We start from the raw sequence: 19450 nt of genomic DNA on the forward strand, positions 1-19450 counted from the left end.
GTGACTTTGAATATCATTTTTGCGTGACTTTTATAGCTGTACTGAAAGTGCACTGTGTTTAAATTGATCTCTATTTAATTAAACACAAATTCAATTGCCAATAAAATTGGAAATAAATATAGAAATTCATAAAACAGCCCTAAAAACATTACAGACAGTATGTATGTGAGAGAGAGAGAGAGAGAGAGAGAGAGAGAGAAAGAGAGAGAAAGAGAGAGTTTGCGTGTGCGTGTGTGTGTGATAGTGTGTGAGTGAGTGTGTGTTTGTAAGTGTGTGTGTGATTCTGGTCATTATGCAACCAGTGGGTAATGAGGGTTTAACAAAACAGAATCCTTGTGGACCATGTAAAAAACATAGAATCTTTTTTTTTTTTTTTTTTTTTCGGAGAAATGCTTTGATAAATTAAATTGTGCATTTGAGATAGGAAGGTTGAGTCTACATCTGTATTCGATGTCGCCATCTAGTGTACCATTAGTGTACTCACATGTGCATCTATTTTTTATTTATTAACAGTTTGTTAAAGGGTTAATTCATCCACAAATATTAAAATACAGTCATCATTTGCTCATCCTCACGTTATTTTTAAACTGATATGATTTTCTTCCATGCATGGAGATGTCAGGCAAGAATCACAGCATTTAATTTGCTTTCATTATATGGAAATAAAAGATGCAATGAAGAAAAAGTCACTAACATTCACCTTTTGTTGTTCCCTGGAAGAAAGAGATTGTATGAGCAAAACACTTGACGTGTGTCCGCCAAACCTTTGCTAACAAGAACAAACTAAAAGGCATTAAAATATAACATTGTAATTTTATGTTTACAGTTTTGATCAAGTTGGTCTCAAAACATCATTGTTCCACACCGGCCAGAATAACACATCATTAATTTATAAAGTAGAGCAAGTTAAAGGGTAACTCTAGCCAAAATGCAACCTAGGCTCTTTTTGTTAATCTACCCGAGGCAAACTTTCGTTTAAAAGCATAATTAGAATGAAAACACCACTTTTAAGTTTGACCGTATTTTCGTTTTATGTTAAAATGCCTTGTGAATGGGAGTGAATGGGGCACTTTTATGATAGCATCAAAAATCACTATTTTTAAAACACTAAGGAGGCTCGACACAACATGAAACTGTGCTGGAAGTATCACCAGGGGCTCTACACATGAACTCCAGCATTGAGAACATTGTTTGTGTACACAGAGTTTACTAAAAAGAAAGATTTTGAACAACTCACTGTCTCTGTGTCCGCCGGCATTTTGACAGTCAAAAATAGTCGATCTCCGAAAGCAAATGAACTGACTCTGAATTTTAGTATTGTTTCTTATATGAGGATCCTTTTTAAAATACAAGGTCAATATTGATTTTCACTAACGAGAAAACAACAAATTATCCGTGAATTTATATTGAACTAAGCTTTAGGATCTTTACTCTCCTCCCTGTTACGGAGATCGACTATTTTTGACTGACAAAATGCTGGCGGACGGAAACACAGTGAGTTGTTCAAAATCTTTCTGATGATCTTGAGACAGCTTCGGCCCATTTCTCAACATTCAGCGGCCAGCTCCATTGGTCCCGCTCACGGATCGGAAGCCCGCTCTGCGGCTTCTTCCGCCCGTGAAGAGGACCCGATGCTCGAACTATCTGGCTCCGAGGAGTTGGATATTTTGAGCATTGAGGCAGGAGAATGTGAGGACTCGCCACCCCATTCTCCTGCCTTTGAGGAGCTGCTGGAGGTTGTGACCAGGGCAGTGGCTAAGTTAAACATCGTTTGGCCGCCAGAAAAGCAGGAAGCGACTAAAAAAAGCAAACTCGATGAGTGCTTCCTGCAAGCCCGGTCACAGCCTTCACGCCGGAGCCTCCCATTTTTCACCAATCTCCACACCGAGGTGTCGAGATCGTGGAACAAGCCGTTCTCTTCACGACTTTCGAGCCACAATATTCACATCTATGCTTCGATTATGGGTTCGAAAGAGAAGGGCTATGGGACGATGCCACGGGTTGAAGAGGTGTTTGCATCCCATCTCTCGCCCGATGCTGCATCGTCCCTGAGAGCTCCGGCGCTTCCCTCCAAGCCCTGCCGTACAACATCGGCCTTGGTTGGGAAGGCATATATGGCGGCAGGTCGGGCTGGTGCATGCCTGCACACGATGGGGCTTCTGCAGGCATACCAGGCCGACCTCCTCAAAGAGGTGGACGACAGTGGGGAGGTTGCCCTCAACGACATAAAGGAAATGTGTCGAGCGGTCAACTTGTCTCTCCGGGCTACCAAGGAGACGGCCCGCGCCATTGGTCGGTCCATGGCAGCTTTGGTAGCTATGGAGAGACATCTGTGGCTGAGTCTGTCGGGAATCGGGGACAAGGACAGGGCCTTCCTCCTCAACGCCCCGATTTCGCCTTCTGGCCTCTTCGGCGACGCAGTCAACACTGTCATCGAGAGGTTTCAGGTGGCGAAACGACAGTCAGCCGCCTTCAAACAGCTTATCCCCCGCCGTCGTCCTAGGTCTCGTGGGTCTGCTGCCAGGGGGCAGTCCCACGAGGCAGCCGCCAGCTCCTCATACCTGCAGCAGCAGAAGGAGAGTGTTGCATCCCGTGCTCCCCCACAAAAGGCCTGGAGCCAGAGGCAACACCCTCAGCCGAAGTCTTCCAAGCCGAAGGCAGATCTGAGGACTGTCATCCAAGCGAGGAAGGCTTCGGCAAAGAGGTCCTGACGCGATGCGCAGGCATCTGAGGGTGGTTCCCCCCGCGATCGAGCACCGACAGCTCGCTCCTTCGCGGAGCCCTCAGGAAATTGATGTTTGCCTCCCGCCGCTAAGTGCGCTTCGGGACACATCGGTTTCCAGCAAACGCAAATCGTAGTGTCCACCCGAAAATATTGTGGCCCTGTCGAGTTTGCTTCCTCTCACGAGGCCTGTAGAAAAATTTAATCGGTTAGTTCCTGCCAGTCAACCACTTCAGGTCACCGAATTCCCAAATATAACACCAGATGTCAGTCTCAAGAGACTCTAGTAGATTATCTAGACACCTGGAAAGGTCTTCAAAATATATCTCAGTGGGTCCTGCGCACAGTGGAAAAGGGGTTCAGAATTCAGTTCGAGTATCGTCCACCAAAGATTAGCGGGGTTGTGCAACGCTGGTCAGCCCCGAGCAGGGTCAGGTCATGGAACAAGAAGTTCAGTCCCTTTTAACAAAGGAAGCCATAGAGCAGGTTCCTCCTCAAGAGAGGGAGGCGGGGTTCTACAGACGGTACTTCATGGTTCCCAAGAAGAATGGGGGGTTACGTCCTATTATAGATCTCAGGGTATTGAACCGATGCGGGCATAGTTATCTCCAGCTCGTATAAACACCATCTTGACCATAGTAACAAGTATCAAGCTAGGCCAGGCCATCACTGTCAAACACTTTCAAAGGGTTTTGGGTCTCCTGGCAGCAGCATCAACGTGATTCCTTTTGGCCTGCTGTATATGAGGGCCCTGCAGTGGTGGCTCAGGACCAGAGGGTTTTCCCAGAGGAGGAACCCATTTCGCACAATCAAAGTAACGCGCAGATGCCTTCGTTCTTTGGTCATGTGGAAGAAACCGTTGTTCCTGTCCCAAGGTCCTGTGTTGGGGGCACCGTGTTAGAGATTTTTTTTTACCACGGATGCATCCCTCACAGGCTGGGGTGGAAGGCCGCTACACCAGGGGTCTCTGTAAGGACCATCATCTTTCATGGCACATCAATTGCCTGGAGATGCTGGCAGTATTATATTTCCTTCCGGACCTCAGAGGCCATCATGTTCTAGTGCGAACAGACAATACGTCGGTGGTCTCATATATAAATCGACAGGGGGGCCTGCGATCACGCCCTCTATGCAGATTGGCACATCAGGTTCTTCTGTGGTCCCAGGGCAAACTTCTCTCAGTCAGAGCAATGTTTATTCCCTGGGACAAGAATGTGGGAGCAGACATCCTGTCGAGGCAGGGGCTGAGGTCCGAGGAATGGAGACTCCACCCCGAGACGGTGGAGTTGATATGAAGGGAGTTTGGTCAGGCGGAAGTGGATCTATTCGCCTCTCACGAAAACACTCATTGTCCGCTCTGGTTCTCCCTCACGCATCCAGCTCCTCTGGGGCCGAGGCTACGCCTGTACGCATTTCCCCCGATCGCTCTGCTCCCAGGGGTTCTAGAGAGGGATCAGCTCGCTCCTAGTAGCCCCGTACTGGCCGGCCCGAGTATGGTTTGCGGACATCATGGCTCTTCTAGCAGGCCCTCCGTGGCAAATCCCGATCAGGAGGGACCTTTTTTCTCAGGCCGAGGGCACAGTATTTTACCCTCGGCCGGAGCTGTGGAAGTTGGACCAACTCATAAATGCTGGTCTCTCAACTGAGGTTGTTGAGACCATCTTAAACTCTAGAGCCCCCTCCACGAGGAAACTGTATGCATTAAAATGGAATGTATTCAACTTATGGTGCAGAGAACATCAGTTGGACCCAGTTAACTGCCCAGTGGCTTCAGTGCTGGAGTTCCTCCAGAGTCGCTTCTCTGACAGGCTTTCCCCGTCCACGCTTAAGGTCTATGTGGCGGCTGTAGCTGCCTTCCACACGCCTCTAAGGGTGGGAACCTTGGGGAGACACCCACTTATAGTACGTTTCCTTCGTGGAGCTAGGAGAATGAGGCCTGTCATCCAGCCCAGGGTCCCCACGTGGGACCTAGCTGTGGTTCTTGAGGGGTTATCCCTGGCACCCTACGAAACCTTGGATGAGATGTCTGAGAAATCTGTATCTTTAAAGTTAGCCTTCATGCTCGCTATTACGTCCCTAAAAAGAGTCGGGGACCTGCAGGCGCTATCCGTTGCTCCCTCTTGCCTCGAGTTCGCTCCTGGCAGAGTAAGGGCCATTCTCCACCCTAGACCCGGCTATGTGCCTAAGGTGCCGACAAATGTGTCACGGTCTATAATTCTTCAGGTATTCCATCCTCCACCGCATGTGTCGGATGAGCAAGCTAAGCTACATTTATTATGCCTGGTCCGAGCCCTGGAGGCCTATGTTCAAAGAACCTCGGGCTGGAGGAAGTCGGACCAGCTACTCGTGTGTTTTGGGTCACCTAAGAAGGGTTCCCCTACTTCAAAGCAAACTATCAGCAGATGGATAGTAGAAACTATTTATTCAGCTTACGAGGCGTGCAGCTTGCCTTCGCCTCTTCTAATAAGAGCTCACTCAACCAGAGGAGTGGCTTCCTCTAAAGCTCTGCTAGCAGGAGTTTCCCTTCAAGAGGTCTGTGATGCCGCTGGCTGGGCCTCCCCACACACCTTCATAAAACATTACAGTCTGGATCTGCCCTCTACACCGGGTCCACAAGTTCTCTCGTCTTGAGTGTGCCAGATTGCTTCACACCAGGGCGTATATCTGGAACTGTGTCCAGTTCGAGCACTTCGCACATACATTGAGCACACACAATCGTTACGACATTCACACACTCAGTTGTTTGTGTGTTTTGATAAGAAAAGTGTCGGACAACCAGCCTTGAAATAGCACCTATCACATTGGATAGAAGACATAGGCGCCGATCCATCAATGGAGAATATCTCATATTTTTCCGTGGGAGCACCAATGGAAAAATACGAAATATTCTCCATTGATTTTAACCAATAAAAAAACGATTGCAGCTTTCAGACACGATTATCTTCACCTTTTTTAGTTTATTTGAGGCCACTTCTGTAGCGTTATTTTAATGACAAATGTTGAGAGCGCATCCAAATAATGCACAAGCACAAATCTCTCAACTCGCAGGCGGATTTACTTCACTTGCACAAAACTGGACGCGTGTTTTCGGAGGGTATATGGATTGTGAGCACTGGGCACCCACCGGCAGAAATAGGCGCCTATGATAGTCGACACTATTGCACAAGCATACTCCAGTCAGAGGGAACCTGGTAGATCATTCGAGTCTGGACACATCCTGGGCAGCACTGAAGAGGGTGGCATTACAGGGTCAATGTGTCGAACCCAGTTACGCTTGGGTCCACAATACTTGTCTCGGCCGCTAAGCAGGGATGTAAAGAAGGAGAGGCGTCCATCCCTCGTGACCTTGATGGCACCAGTCATCCAAGGTAAGACTGTGGTGAAGGTCTGAGTTAGGTCCAAATAGATCGTAAGTTATGACTATAAAAATGGATCTATGAGACCGAATGATGATGTCAACATTTCTTGTCACACAGGATGAACTGATGCGTTCCAGGCTACAGGAAGTGTTCGGTTCATCCGGATGTTTTATACGGAACCAACCACTTGGGGTCAGTCATCTGACATTGTTAACATTAGGTCTCGAGGAGAGCTAGCAGAATGGCGTCATTCAAGGTAAGACCGCGGTGATGGTCATCATTCGGTCGGTCTCATAGATACATAGTTATAGTCATAACATTTTGTTATTGCCGGAGTATCTGAAGCTTGTGTAAAGGATCGGCCGTCTTCTGAGCGGAGGCGGAGCAGCAGCTCATTTGCATTTAAAGGGACTTGAATTTTGCTCACACCCAAAAAGGGGCAATTTGACAAGCTATAATAAATGATCTGGGGGTATTTTGAGCTGAGATTTGACAGACACATTCTGGGGACACCATAGATTTATATTACATCTTGTGAAAAGGGGAATAATATGTCATCTTTAAGTGTACTTTTTTAAATGGTTTAAAATATTTGTATTTTATTCAAGTAACAAAAAGAAATACACCAAAGTTCCCTCCCACTCATCCAGCAGTGAATTCAATTATAGTATTTTTTAAAAACATGGCAGGCATATTTGAACTTTAGCTGAACAGCCAAAATGAATGAATATATAGCCTGGCATAATTCACTGCTAAAGCTACAGTAAACTAGCCTAGAAATCTAGACGCACCCTAGCGGCAGCAAAATTTATTTTGCAGCCAGGGTAGTCTAGCAACTCTCCATTGACTTTCGAGCTGGAAAAACCAAACTCTAGTCAGGCCAATAAAATCGTGTATAGAGTCGGTGGGCGGGCTTAACATAATGACGACAGAGTTGTGACGGTTCCGTGTGAATTCCCTGCTACTTGAAAACAAAGAAGAGCTGCTGCTGCTGGCGAACAGCGGCCTTTCGAAACGGCTTTGGCCGCGACTCTGGAGGACTTGCAGTTAAGCTTTTCTTTGAGAAAAGAACAAAGAACGGCACTTAAGTCATTCTTAAAAAAGATGTGTTAGTTTTGCTGACCAGATACGGCAAAAGTTTAATCTACTAGCTCCGCTGGTGGGAAAACGCTCTGGTTGGTTGAAGCGCTGTCTTATTGCGTGCAGAGGGAATTTGAAAGACAACCGTTTATCCCACCCCTCGGATTGAGCTGTGCCAATGGTGAGTTGCCAGACCTAACATCTTGATATAGGTCTGGTTTGCCAGGCTAACAGTAAACACGTACAGTAACATTTATAAAATGGCAAAGATCAGGGGAAAAATAATTTTGTTATGATGAAAAAAGAAAACAGTTGTCATGATCTCACAAAGAAAACAATCACTCGATATAAGATGTAATGGAAAACATTATTTCTCTTTATTTTATTGAAGCTTTATTTTATTATGAGAGCTCCCAGGCGAAAAAAAGAAAAGCAAATGTAACAACCATTTGAAGTGCTGTCAGAGATGTTCACAATCTCAAAACAATTCCTTTACAGCATTCATGAAACATCTCTGCATGTGTATACAAGATAATCAAAGCAAAATTAATATAGATGTAAGATCTCAATATAACTGTAAGGTAAAAAATAAGTCAAATGATTATATAAAATAGACTACAAACAAAAGATCATCTGAATAATAAAGAATATGAATAAATGATTCAAAGGGTGAGTAAATGAATACCATAGTATGGATATATAAATATGCAAGTTTATATGATTAAAGAAAAGAATAAAAAAGAAAGACAATAATAAATGGATTATAACACAAGTTTAGCCCTTTAAAGCATATAGTCAAATAAACTGTTCTGCTTTCCTGGAGTGAACCAGACAATCACCCCTCAGATAACATACATACGTGCAAATAAGTCAAATACAAGAAGCGTTAATCTAACATCATTTCTATAAATCGCCTCAAAAGGCAGAATGCTCTGTGTTTTACAATACTTAATATTTTAAGTAGAGCTGTTCTTCTCCTTTTCTATGTCAAGCTCACATTGGCCATTAACACTATATAAAGGCCTGGCAAAATATTTTCTCAAATTGCAACACTGTTGGGGATTTTGTCTGGGGACAAATAACAATAATCAAATGCTAATCCCTCATTCCGGCTCTTGATGATGTTGGTCACCTCATGTAGTTTCTTGCGGAAAGTCTTTATGGCTTCCTTCACTGGTTGCTCTGTGAAGCACATTTCTGGATACGTGCCTAAGAAAAGCTGGGGAGAAAAGTAAGTTCTTCAGAAAGCAGAACAACATCTTTCTTTCCTTTTACAAGGTAAACTGACCCTAAGCTCCGCCCCCTTGGTTACTGTCAATCACTCAGACAAGCTTATAAAACAAACAAAGGAATTGGGGATTTTCAAATCATAATCCATATTATGGATAATCGAATCATAAATTAACTGTCACTGTTATATGTGCTCCAGAAAAAATATAAATTATCCCTTCTATAACTTTTAGATAATTTAGTTTAAAACTATACATTTTCTAACATTAGAGAAGAGCAAAAGCTTGCCTGTAAGGATTGGAAGATATGTATTGCACTACAGAACACATGGTGTAAAATGTCATTTGTAACATATGAATTTCTTATTCAACACTGTTTTGAATTTTAAAATGTGTGGACATAAAAGTGTGAATGTGGCACATAATATATAGTGTATAGTAGACGTATTATTTATACTGGACAATAACAGATCAGAGCTCCTAATATTTTATATTTTAAACTTGTAACACCATTAAAAGAATAGATGCACTTTCTGTTACTCCCCAAACATGATGTTTTTAAAGTGGGACTTAGCGAAGGGTCATTTAAATTAATTGCACTACCTGACTGAAAATACTTGTATGTTGGCAGTGCCGCAGAACACATACACAGTAGCAAGTAAACAATCTACAATTTTTTTTACCCCTCATCCTTCACTCGCATTTTGTAACATCTTTCCCTCAAAATTGTACTTAATTTTTTTTTTTGTCCAGAAAGCTTATTTTATTTCATTTTGATATTTTTTTTTCTATTTGTTTAATGTAATTTTTTTTGTAGATTTCTTATTTTATTTACATTTAAAGTACCTTAAAATTTGGTCAATAAATAATACATAAATAGTAATTTAAGCACATTCCTCACATTCTTTCAACTTAAATTCAAAATAACATACCCAGCTCAAATTCAGCTCAAAATATCATACATCGGGTGTCTTTGCCGGCCTCTTGTGGAAAAAAATATATATAACATGATATTTAATGACTCTTGCCACTAGATGGCCTTATAGCTCTATGTGGAGCTTTTTTGAATTCACAGTACTCCTCAAATCCATTCAATTGTTTTGTGTATTCGTGGTTCAAGTGCAACAAAAGTCCCAGGGTCTTGGACCCCTCTGATGAACACTAAATGTTTTTTTATAAACAAATAAATAAATTAGTTTCGGGTCAAAGTGATCCGAGGGTGATGCTCTGTACCCTGAGCCAGTAACAGGTTAATTCTTTTTCACATTGATTTAGACTAAACTGTTCGCTACAATTTCAAGTGGAAAGTATATCCAGACCGAATCAACATCAAACCTCATTCCTCTCGAACCGACTGAGGGCCCAAGCTGTTCCTAGAGCCTGGCTGGAACGTCCACGATCAGGCAGACTCTTCATGATATAGTCCATATTCACCTTGCCCTTCTCTTCGGGAGGCGGCTTGCGCATGGTGGTAGGACTGTTGGGGATCCAGCCATACCAGTCAAACTGGAACATAAAAGTTTACTCACAGATATTAGCTTATAGATATTATCCAGAATGTTGCCTAGCAATTTTTGATGCTCTTGTTGTGTGTAATGTAGTGTGTAATCTCACCTGTCCAAAGTTGACAGCAGCATGTTGTGCTGAAGCTGTGAATATCACAACGGTCAGGTACTTGACTAACTCCTCTCGAGTTTTCAGAGACTCTGGAAACTCTGGAAACAGTGGAAGTATGCATTTAACTTCAGAACACATTTAAGGGTGACTTGAAACACACAAAGATGCATATAGAATATACAAGAATACAAACAATCCTGCATGCTTGCACAGACCAACACTGATATTTTGGCCTTGTTTACTCCTGGTATTAAGATGCGTTTTGGTCAATTGGATCACAAGTACGTGATGGAGACACATTCCCGTTTACTCCTGGTGTTTAAAGGGGGGGTGAAATGCTATTTCATGCATACTGAGTTTTTTACACTGGTAAAGAGTTGGATTCCCATGCTAAACATGGACAAAGTTTCAAAAACTAAGTTGTACGTTTGAAGGAGTATTTTTGTTCCAAAAATACTCCTTCCGGTTTGTCACAAGTTTCGGAAAGTTTTTTTCGAGTATGGCTCTGTCTTACGTAAGATAGAGCGGAATTTCCTTACATGGGTCCTAAGGGCACTTCTGCCGGAAGACCGCGGGCGCGCGCAATCGTAGACCAGAGCAAGAGAGTAAAAGCAGTTCGCCATCAAAGCGCCCTGCCCGGCTTTTGGGAAGTCAATGTCACCAAAGAAGTGTGTTTTTGGTTGCCAGGGCAAGACAACCCTGCACAGATTCCCAAAGAACCCAGCGTTAAGGAACCCGTGGATGGAGTTTGTTTTCCTGAGCATAAACGGAGTTGTGTAAGACTGTTGTTCCCTGCATTTCGACGATGATTGTTTTATAAACAAAGCCCAGATCGACGGATTTGCAGATCGTCTAATGCTTAAGGATCGAGCAGTCACAATGATAAAGGTTCGCGGTCGTGCGTTGGAACCGGACGGTGAGTAAAACTGTTGAACAAATGTCTCTGTGTGTTGTCACTAGCTCGGCGCGTTAGCACAGCTTTAGCTCCGCCCGCACGGCCCGCCCCCAGCCGCTCGTTTTTTTCCGGAAAGACTCGGTACAGCCTATCTTTCTTTAAAAAATATAATAAAACAAAAGACTTTTTGAAGATATGAAGGATGCAATATTACTCTATAGGTACTCAAGATTAACAGGAGATTGAGTGAAAATGAGCATTTCACCCCCCCTTTAATTTATTTTGTCCACTTTCAACCACTTCTGTCCTGATTTTTTTCAAGGGTAGGGTCTATGAGCGAGTAAATGTATGGGCTTTTTCATATCTTTCGATCTAATGGACGAAATAAGCTTGCTTAATTTACATATGAAAGCGACCAGAGACAATGGAAAAACATACAGAGAGCAGCAGCTTTCATTTCGTCTCTGACAGCTGTGAGACCATGGCGAATGCTGAGAGCGAATGCAGAGGTGGGTAAAGTACATTTACTCTATTACATTTACTTGAGTAAATTTTTGGAAATGTTTTACTTTTAAGCAGGGCTCCGAACCGGTTCAAGGAACGAAAACCGGAAACAAACTAAATTTTGACAGGAACATAACCAGGAACGAAAACGAAATCAAATTTAATCATTCAGAAATGCTTATTTGAAATGGCCATTAACCAGCAATAACTTTATTTTATCATTCTGTTTAATTTGAAATCACAAATTAAAATAGTAAGGCCTATGCAAATGTGACATTGATGCATCGAACTTGAGTAAATGCCCGCGCCCAGCTGTTAAATCATCATCATAGGTAATCAAGTCGCAATGGCAATACAATGACATTAGTTTTTCAGAGGATATGTCACCAACTAGGCCTACATTTAAGTGAAAAAAATGAATGGTAGGTAATATGCAATATATAAGCCTATACGAGAAAAAAATATTTCACTTAAATAATTACAGATTAACAAAATGAAAGAAAAAATTGTTTCGGTTCATTGTTGTTTTGGTTCAGTGTGATGCGCTCCATAGTTCACGGAAAGGAAACCGAGATGGCAGAAAGCGGCATCCGACTTGTTTTCTTTATTTACCAAAAGCTTTACAGTTTTGAATGATGTCTTACTTCTGTCTGTTTGACCATAAATTACAGAGAAACAGTTTCCTCTCTTAGAAGGACAAAAATTCCAGTGATCGCATTGGCACCTCACGCGCATACACAACATATTCTAGCATTGCTGCCTCAACAGGATTATTCTACAGAGAGGAAGCTTAACTAGGTTCATATTCAGGCCAGCGTCCAAGAAGGCTCCAGAGAGCCTAACACTCAGAACTTCTCTTCAGACAGCCCTGAAGAGTGGAGGCCTCAAACAGCAATGCTCTAACCCATTGGCAGAACAGAGAAAGCTCAGAAAGAGCTTAAAACCCAGTCTAACTGGTACACAAAACTTCACAGAGTGGAGGCCTCAATACAATGACTCTTATAATGAGAGGAGGCCTGGCAACACTCCACACTGAGGTCAGTAGCCAAGGAGGCTCCCAGATAGCCTAACGACCTAGCATACTACCTTACCGCCTAGCCGAGCTCTAGTAGCGGAGACCTCAGTATGATGACACTCTAAATCAAGAGGAGGCCCAACAACGCCCCACCCTCAGGACATCTTGCAAGGAGGCTCACAGAAAGCCTACCACTCGCAATTGCTATCCTAGCCGAGCTCTGGGAAGAAGAGGCTTAAAGGGGTCATATAATGGTACATGCACTTTTACAAGTTGATTGTACTGAAATGTGTGTTGGCAGTGCCTGTACACAACCATCATAAAATGATAAAAATCCATCCAATGTTTTTTTTAAATATTCTTATGTTTTCCCTTCTCTCAAATCAAGCCGTTCGATTTTGTGACGTCACATGGTCGGACGCCCCTCCCACGATTGTTGATTGACAGCAGCGTTTCAACACAGACCCGCCCTCGCTCGTGAGCGAGCTGTCAATCATAGTCCGCGCGTCATTGTTGATACGCTGGAGCACTGTCTATGAGCAGAATGGCGTCTCAGCGATTGTGGTGTTCTGTTATTGGGTGTAATAACGAACACAGCATCATTTTGATGTTCCTAAATCCGAACCGCTGAAGACGCAGTGGCTGAGTTTGTTTTCGAAGGGAATATTCCCCACGATCAACGTCAATGCTTTCATGTTTGCGCAAATCATTTCACACACCAGACTGCTTTACAAACGAGGGTCAGTATAAAGCTGGTTTTGCTAAGAGGCTGCTCCTGAAAAAAGGATCGGTACCAACTATTCGTGTTCCTGCTGAACCTCCAGAAGAACAAGTGAGTGTAACGTTTTATTAACCTTTATATTAATCTTTATATTAATCTTTGCAAATAGCTTGCTGCACGCTTCACGATGAATGCGGCTGTTTACACTCAGGGTACATTACAGCATGTTTTCTATGTACAAAGTTCTCAATATAATTCATAATCCCAAGTTTATAATGAAAAACGCGTTATGGTTATTGTGTTATTATTACAAACGGTGTACGCACGGAACAGAGGGGCGGGGCTCCACAGAACAGAGGGGCGGGGTGAGCAAAGCTCATTATCATTTAAAGACACATGCACTTAAACGGCGTGCTGAAAACAGAGCTGTTTTTGACCAGGTAAAATGAGTGTTTTCTTACAATACTAATGAGAATTTTTAATTAAAGTATATTACAAACTTTTAATTTAGACCCTAAAGAATCATATTAGCTTGTACAAAAATGGCATTATATGACCCCTTTCAAATAAAGATACCTCTCTCTAGTGAGAGGAGGCTTAACAAAGCTCTCAGTTTCTAAGAAGGATCAACGAGAGCCTAAAGGCTTAGCAAACTAGGCCTCAACATGCCAACCCTTAAAACCAAGAGGAGGCCTAACTAAGCCCCACGTGCAGGATATCTTGCAAGGAGGCTCACAGATAGCTTACAACTCACAATTGACATCCTAGTGGAGCTCAAGGGAGTGGAAGCCTTAGTAAGATGAGTCTTTCTAGCGAGAGGAGGCCTAACAACACTTGCAGTGGCCAAGGAGGCTCACAGAGAGCCTAATCACTTAGAATATGGCTGAGCTTATAGGACGATTACACTACGTCCTACGCCTGTCAAGGAAGCTACATAACAGGGCTAGCAGCCTCACACAATAATGGGCGGAGCTCAGAGGAGTGGAGGCCTCTAATAGATCGACTCTATAGTGAGAGGAGTCCTAACAGCGCTCTAGTTCAAAATCATAGACCACTCCCAACCCAGATGCCCCAAAGGAGGCTCAAGTAGTGTACCTAACAACACAATGCTGCACCAGGCGGAGCTCTGAGGAGCAGTTTTTTATAAAAGAAGAAACCAAGGAGGCTCAAAAGGAGCTTAAGAACTTGACAAACCTTCCTACTAAAAAACAGGAGCCTGACAGGAAGAATCACATAACGAGAAGAAGCCTAACAATGCTACAGACCTTAGAAACAGCTAAGGAGGCTCAGAGAGCCCAAAAACAGCTTCTCAAGGAGGCTCGATGGAGCCTAATAAACTCAAACCGCATGTAGGTGAAGCTCAAAGAACTGAGGTCAAATAACTCTGTATAACGAGAAGAGGCCCATGGTCTTAACGCAGTGGCCAAGGAGGCTCAAAAGCCTGACAACTCAGCACCACTGCATGGTGGACCTCTGAGGACATAGGCCTCAACATGACAACTTTCTAACGCGAGAGGAGGCCTAGCAACATCCTACACTCAGAAGAGCTTACCAAAGAGGCTTCCAGAAGCCAACTACTTGATGACGCTATCTGAACAAAGCTCTAGGAAGCAGATGCCCAAGAATACTTCCATTTAATGAACAGTCAGGGAGGCTCAGATGTTATTTAGCCTCTGGGACCCTAGAACGCTCAGAGCGATTACTCTGGATTACTTCCCTGAGATATTTTCTTCTCCTTCTGGCTTCACGCCTCTTCCACGCTCTACCCCTTGAAGGAGGGGTAGCGTGAGAGGTGGTGTTCGCCTTCTGGTCTCGCTTCCACTCCTCAGACTAGGACGGGCCAGCCCCCTTCATGGCTTGAGGCATAGTCCTGGACCGGCGTGGTATAGAGGTCTTAAAAGCCACAGAGTGCGCCTTAGCCTCCCGAAACTTCCAGACCACCGTCTCGATATATGTGCCAAAAAGCTAGGCAGGTGAACAATCGCCACAGCAATATGTTTGGTGGCAGGGAGAGACAATGACATGATTTAACACGCAGTGGCTTAGTTGGCAGAGACGGCTTCTTTAATGTGGATGCCTCACCTACCGAGAGATAACTGACCTGCGGCACATAACCATATTCCTGCATCCTCTCCATAACAGCATAGTTCATCTGTGGCAGATTTCACTTCAATGGCAGATCTAATCTTTCTATGGCGCGAGTCATTTCATAATTTGAAATACAAAAATTTTGTAGGAATATTGTCAATCCCAGGTGCCTTATTTCTTTTTATTTCACCAATACATTTAAAAACTCCACTTTCAGTAACGGGTCTAAATCTAAAAGAATCATTAACAATTCCACATTGCCCATAAAAAGACTGGTCAGTAGGCAGAGAATAGACATTTTTTTCGAACAGATTGTTCGAATGCATTCGACAACATGAGCGTCTACACTATGAAAGCAATCCAGTCAAATGCGTTTTCGACTACCTCTGAAAATGGTAGAAAGTGGACAATTCAAAACATTTAGACCCGTTTACACCTGTATTTAGCATCATCCTCTTGTGATCCAATTGACCAGGTGTAAACAGGTGTAGGGTTGAAAATAATCAAAGACAAAAACAAAAAAAAAATTAGCTTTTACTGAAATGAACAAAGACATTTGTTATACTGTTGCGACCCCCCTCCTTCTTACACCAAGGACCATTTGGAAATCCTAAAGACAAAGAGGTGCTGATAGTACTCAAGGCCTGTAGGCCAAGATATGTGGACAGTGGGTGTCTTCTAATTGTCACTACTTTAGTACGATGGGTGAAGTTGTAATTTTCTGATTAGTCAATTTGAACGTCTCACATTTGGGTTTTAGTCACATGGTCAGGGAAAGGATAAAAGAAGATTGTAACAGTTGCTCTGTCTCTCTATCACTGGATCCCTTTCTTGGGGCTCTCTCTTTGCCTCCTCTTTTCTTTGTCTCTAAATCTCTACACTTTCTCTCTCTCTCTTTCTATCTCTCAGGCAACATTTTACATATATGCTGGGTACAATTAATGGTAGAAGTTTTTATCATCTCATACATCTATTTTGTAACTATTTTAAGTGTAACCATATTCATATTTTGTCATTAAACCTTTTCAATTACAAACAATGTGCTAACTAGTTTTGATTTGGTATTGACTTTGAAGTGCTACCTATTTCAATACAATACTATCATTCTCTATAGCAACGCTGTCCCACATATTAAGCTATTGTAACTGTGCTTATTTCCGTCGTTGGTATAAGTAGCAGTGGGTGGTAATAGACAAGAAATGTACATTTTTCTACCATCGTGATGACAACGTTTCTTTAGTAATTCGGCAGTCCTGCAGCCTGATCCCCTGTAAGAAATCCACCCTTACAGATAGCCTTTGATAAGTTAAACCTGTACTCACTGTTAGAATTATTCATGCCAAAGGAAACATCCTTAACAAAGCCTTGAATCTCCACATCTCTTTGAACAGTCTCATCGCTCTTATAGTAGATCTCGACCACAGCAGAAACAAAACTAGGAAGATGAAAAAGATGACAAATTAATGAAAATAACTTTTCATTGGAGTGTATGTGGACTAATTTGTACTTTTGCACTAGTAGTACAGGATCTGAACTGTTGCAACACCTACTTGTGTATTGCATCCCAGATCATCATGCCATCATCTCCATAATAGTACTTGGGCACATCTTTCATTCCCCGATCTTCTATGGCCTCAGGGAAGCACAGGGACTCATAGGTTAAAGTATCCATGGCCCTTTTAATCACATCAGACATCCCATTTGCATCAAGGCTACTAATCTGTGGATACCAAGAATTCAGTTTAGATTTTGCCTTAATATTTTCAGCACTTATTTGGCCTACTCTTTGACTTATTGAAATTTAGGAATTACTTAGGTCTGACAAAGACTAAATAATCAAATATGAATAGAATTGCTTTGAATTCTAGCAATATGATGTTTATGTGGGGATATATTAAATTAGGTGTAAAGCTACCTTGCTGATGACCCCGTTTTCACTGATGAGTCTTTCACGGGCCAATGCATTGATTGCAATTGTGAAACGAACATGAGGTTTCAGTAACTGTAAGAAGCATTTAAACATGTACATTAAATCATAAAAACTGAATTAAAAGCATAACCTGAAACAGCAAAAGTGGTTTCCAGGTCTTTCCCTGGAGGTTTTTATTTAACATTAAACCATGGATGACAAAAAGGGAAGGATATGAGAACCAGCAACCCTTCATCAATAAATTGACATATATGTGAAACTACAATCTTCAGTTTAGCCCTGAATCTAAATATCATGACTGGGTATTGAATGACAGGTACCTTGTATACAGGATGGACTGCAGAGAGCTGTCTGTACATGGCCATTTCAAAAACCTCTGATATCAGATGTGTCTTGAGAAGGTGCGTGACCAACTGGTGTACAATGAAGTCTGCAGATTTCACCCACATCTTGGCAAGCATCCAATCATATTCATTATCATTTGGGAGAAAGATTGGGCTCTTTTCCCCTGGCTTTTCCTCTGGCTTTTCCCCTGGCTTTTCCTCTGGCTTTTCCTCTGGCTTTCCCTCTGGCTTTTCCTTTGGCTTTTCCTCTGGCTTTTCCCCTGGCTTTTCCTCTGGCTTTTCCTCTGGCTTTTCCTCTGGCTTTTCCTCTGGCTTTTCCTCTGGCTTTCCCTCTGGCTTTTCCTCTGGCTTTCCCTCTGGCTTTTCCTTTGGCTTTTCCTCTGGCTTTTCCCCTGGCTTTTCCTTTGGCTTTTCCTCTGGCTTTTCCTCTGGGTTTTCCTTTGGCTTTCCCCCTGGCTTTTCCTCTGGGTTTTCCTCTGGCTTTCCCTCTGGCTTTTCCTTTGGCTTTTCCTCTGGCTTTTCCTCTGGCTTTTCCTCTGGCTTTCCCCCTGGCTTTTCCTCTGGCTTTTCCTCTGGCTTTTCCCCTGGCTTTTCCTTTGGCTTTTCCTCTGGCTTTTCCTCTGGGTTTTCCTTTGGCTTTCCCCCTGGCTTTTCCTCTGGGTTTTCCTCTGGCTTTCCCTCTGGCTTTTCCTCTGGCTTTTCCCCTGGCTTTTCCTCTGGCTTTTCCTCTGGCTTTCCCTCTGGCTTTTCCTTTGGCTTTTCCTCTGGCTTTTCCCCTGGCTTTTCCTTTGGCTTTTCCTCTGGCTTTTCCCCTGGCTTTTCCTTTGGCTTTTCCTCTGGGTTTTCCTTTGGCTTTCCCCCTGGCTTTTCCTCTGGCTTTTCCTCTGGCTTTCCCCCTGGCTTTTCCTCTGGCTTTTCCTTTGGCTTTTCCTCTGGCTTTTCCTCTGGCTTTTCCCCTGGCTTTTCCTTTGGCTTTTCCTCTGGCTTTTCCTCTGGCTTTTCCACTGGCTTTTCCTCTGGGTTTTCCTTTGGGTTCTTTTCTGGGTTTTGACTGAGCTGATTCAGATATAATAAAGCCAAGCAGGATATTTTTACTTCGGTAAGTAAATTCCCAGCAAAGGCGCTTTTATTTTTAATTTATGTTTTCATTTGATACTGATTCTATATGCGACAGATACCTGAATGGCAATTGGCACAATCTGGTCCAATCTGTTCTTGTACAGCAGGCAGATGGGTGCAGTCAAATAGACCTTATCGCTGGATGTTGGCACTCCCTCCAGTATTTCATAATCCACTATGTAGATGTTTCCTGCCTGTACACGTGTTTACAGGTGCAAAGTTTAGAACTAATAATTAATGGGTTAAATAACATTGATTTGAGTCATTTATGTAAACCAAATTATGTGAAGGATGTCAGAATACAAGCAAGTTTTGAATTTGATAACTGACCGACTGTTCAAGTGATTTATGTCTTAATGTTTCTGACCTCTAATTCCTCTTGTAGTGTGACACCTCTCTCCAGAAAGCCCTCCACCATCTCATGTGTGACTGGAAATTTGTCTGGAATTTTCATGCACTTCCTGATCATGACAGGATTACAGCCATTCAAAAACTGATAGCCGAACAGGTAATCCTTACTCCAGTCTTGCATCACTTTCTCTGTTCAGATTTCAAGGGGGAAAATTGAGTCAACTGTCTTTACAGGTATAAAAAAATGTGCCTCTGCTTTGATGGTTTCTCTTGATGTTTTTGGATATATAGTGTTTGTTTAAATGAAGAAACAAACCTAGTAGAGTGTTCTTGATATTAAAATCTTCCAATATATTTTCAAAATCAGCCATGTCTTTCCAGGAATGAATAAAACCTTTAAATTTGTCAAGAAATGCTTCCCCAATCCTGAAAAAGAGTGCATACTGTATAATAATAGACATGAACTCTATTTGCAC

General features: G+C 42.8%; 1 protein-coding gene across 1 annotated transcript; it reads right to left on the reverse strand.

The window, feature by feature from the left end:
- Window positions 1–7510: 7510 nt before the first annotated feature.
- LOC311078817 (polyunsaturated fatty acid 5-lipoxygenase-like) lies at window positions 7511–19157 on the reverse strand. The gene is made up of 9 exons (XM_084107815.1): window positions 18991–19157; window positions 18683–18817; window positions 17481–18560; window positions 17146–17232; window positions 16781–16950; window positions 16553–16665; window positions 10005–10105; window positions 9726–9896; window positions 7511–8380 (listed from the first exon to the last, which is right to left on the reverse strand). Exons 1-9 carry the CDS (start codon window positions 19153–19155, stop codon window positions 8201–8203), a joined length of 2202 nt encoding a protein of 733 aa, XP_083963941.1. The 5' UTR covers window positions 19156–19157; the 3' UTR covers window positions 7511–8200.
- Between the last annotated feature and the right edge of the window lie 293 nt (window positions 19158–19450).

Source organism: Abramis brama, assembly GCF_963993115.1.
Source record: "Abramis brama genome assembly, chromosome: 3".
Lineage (NCBI taxonomy): Eukaryota > Metazoa > Chordata > Actinopteri > Cypriniformes > Leuciscidae > Abramis > Abramis brama.

Coding starts and splice junctions, on each gene's coding strand:
- LOC311078817 (XM_084107815.1), bottom strand. CDS start 19,155: ATGCAAGACTGGAGTAAGGATTACCTGTTCGGCTATCAGTTTTTGAAT. Junction 18,818..18,990: donor CACTACAAGAGGAATTAGAG/GTCAGAAACATT, acceptor ACACGTGTACAG/GCAGGAAACATCTACATAGT. Junction 18,561..18,682: donor TTGTGCCAATTGCCATTCAG/GTATCTGTCGCA, acceptor TATCTGAATCAG/CTCAGTCAAAACCCAGAAAA.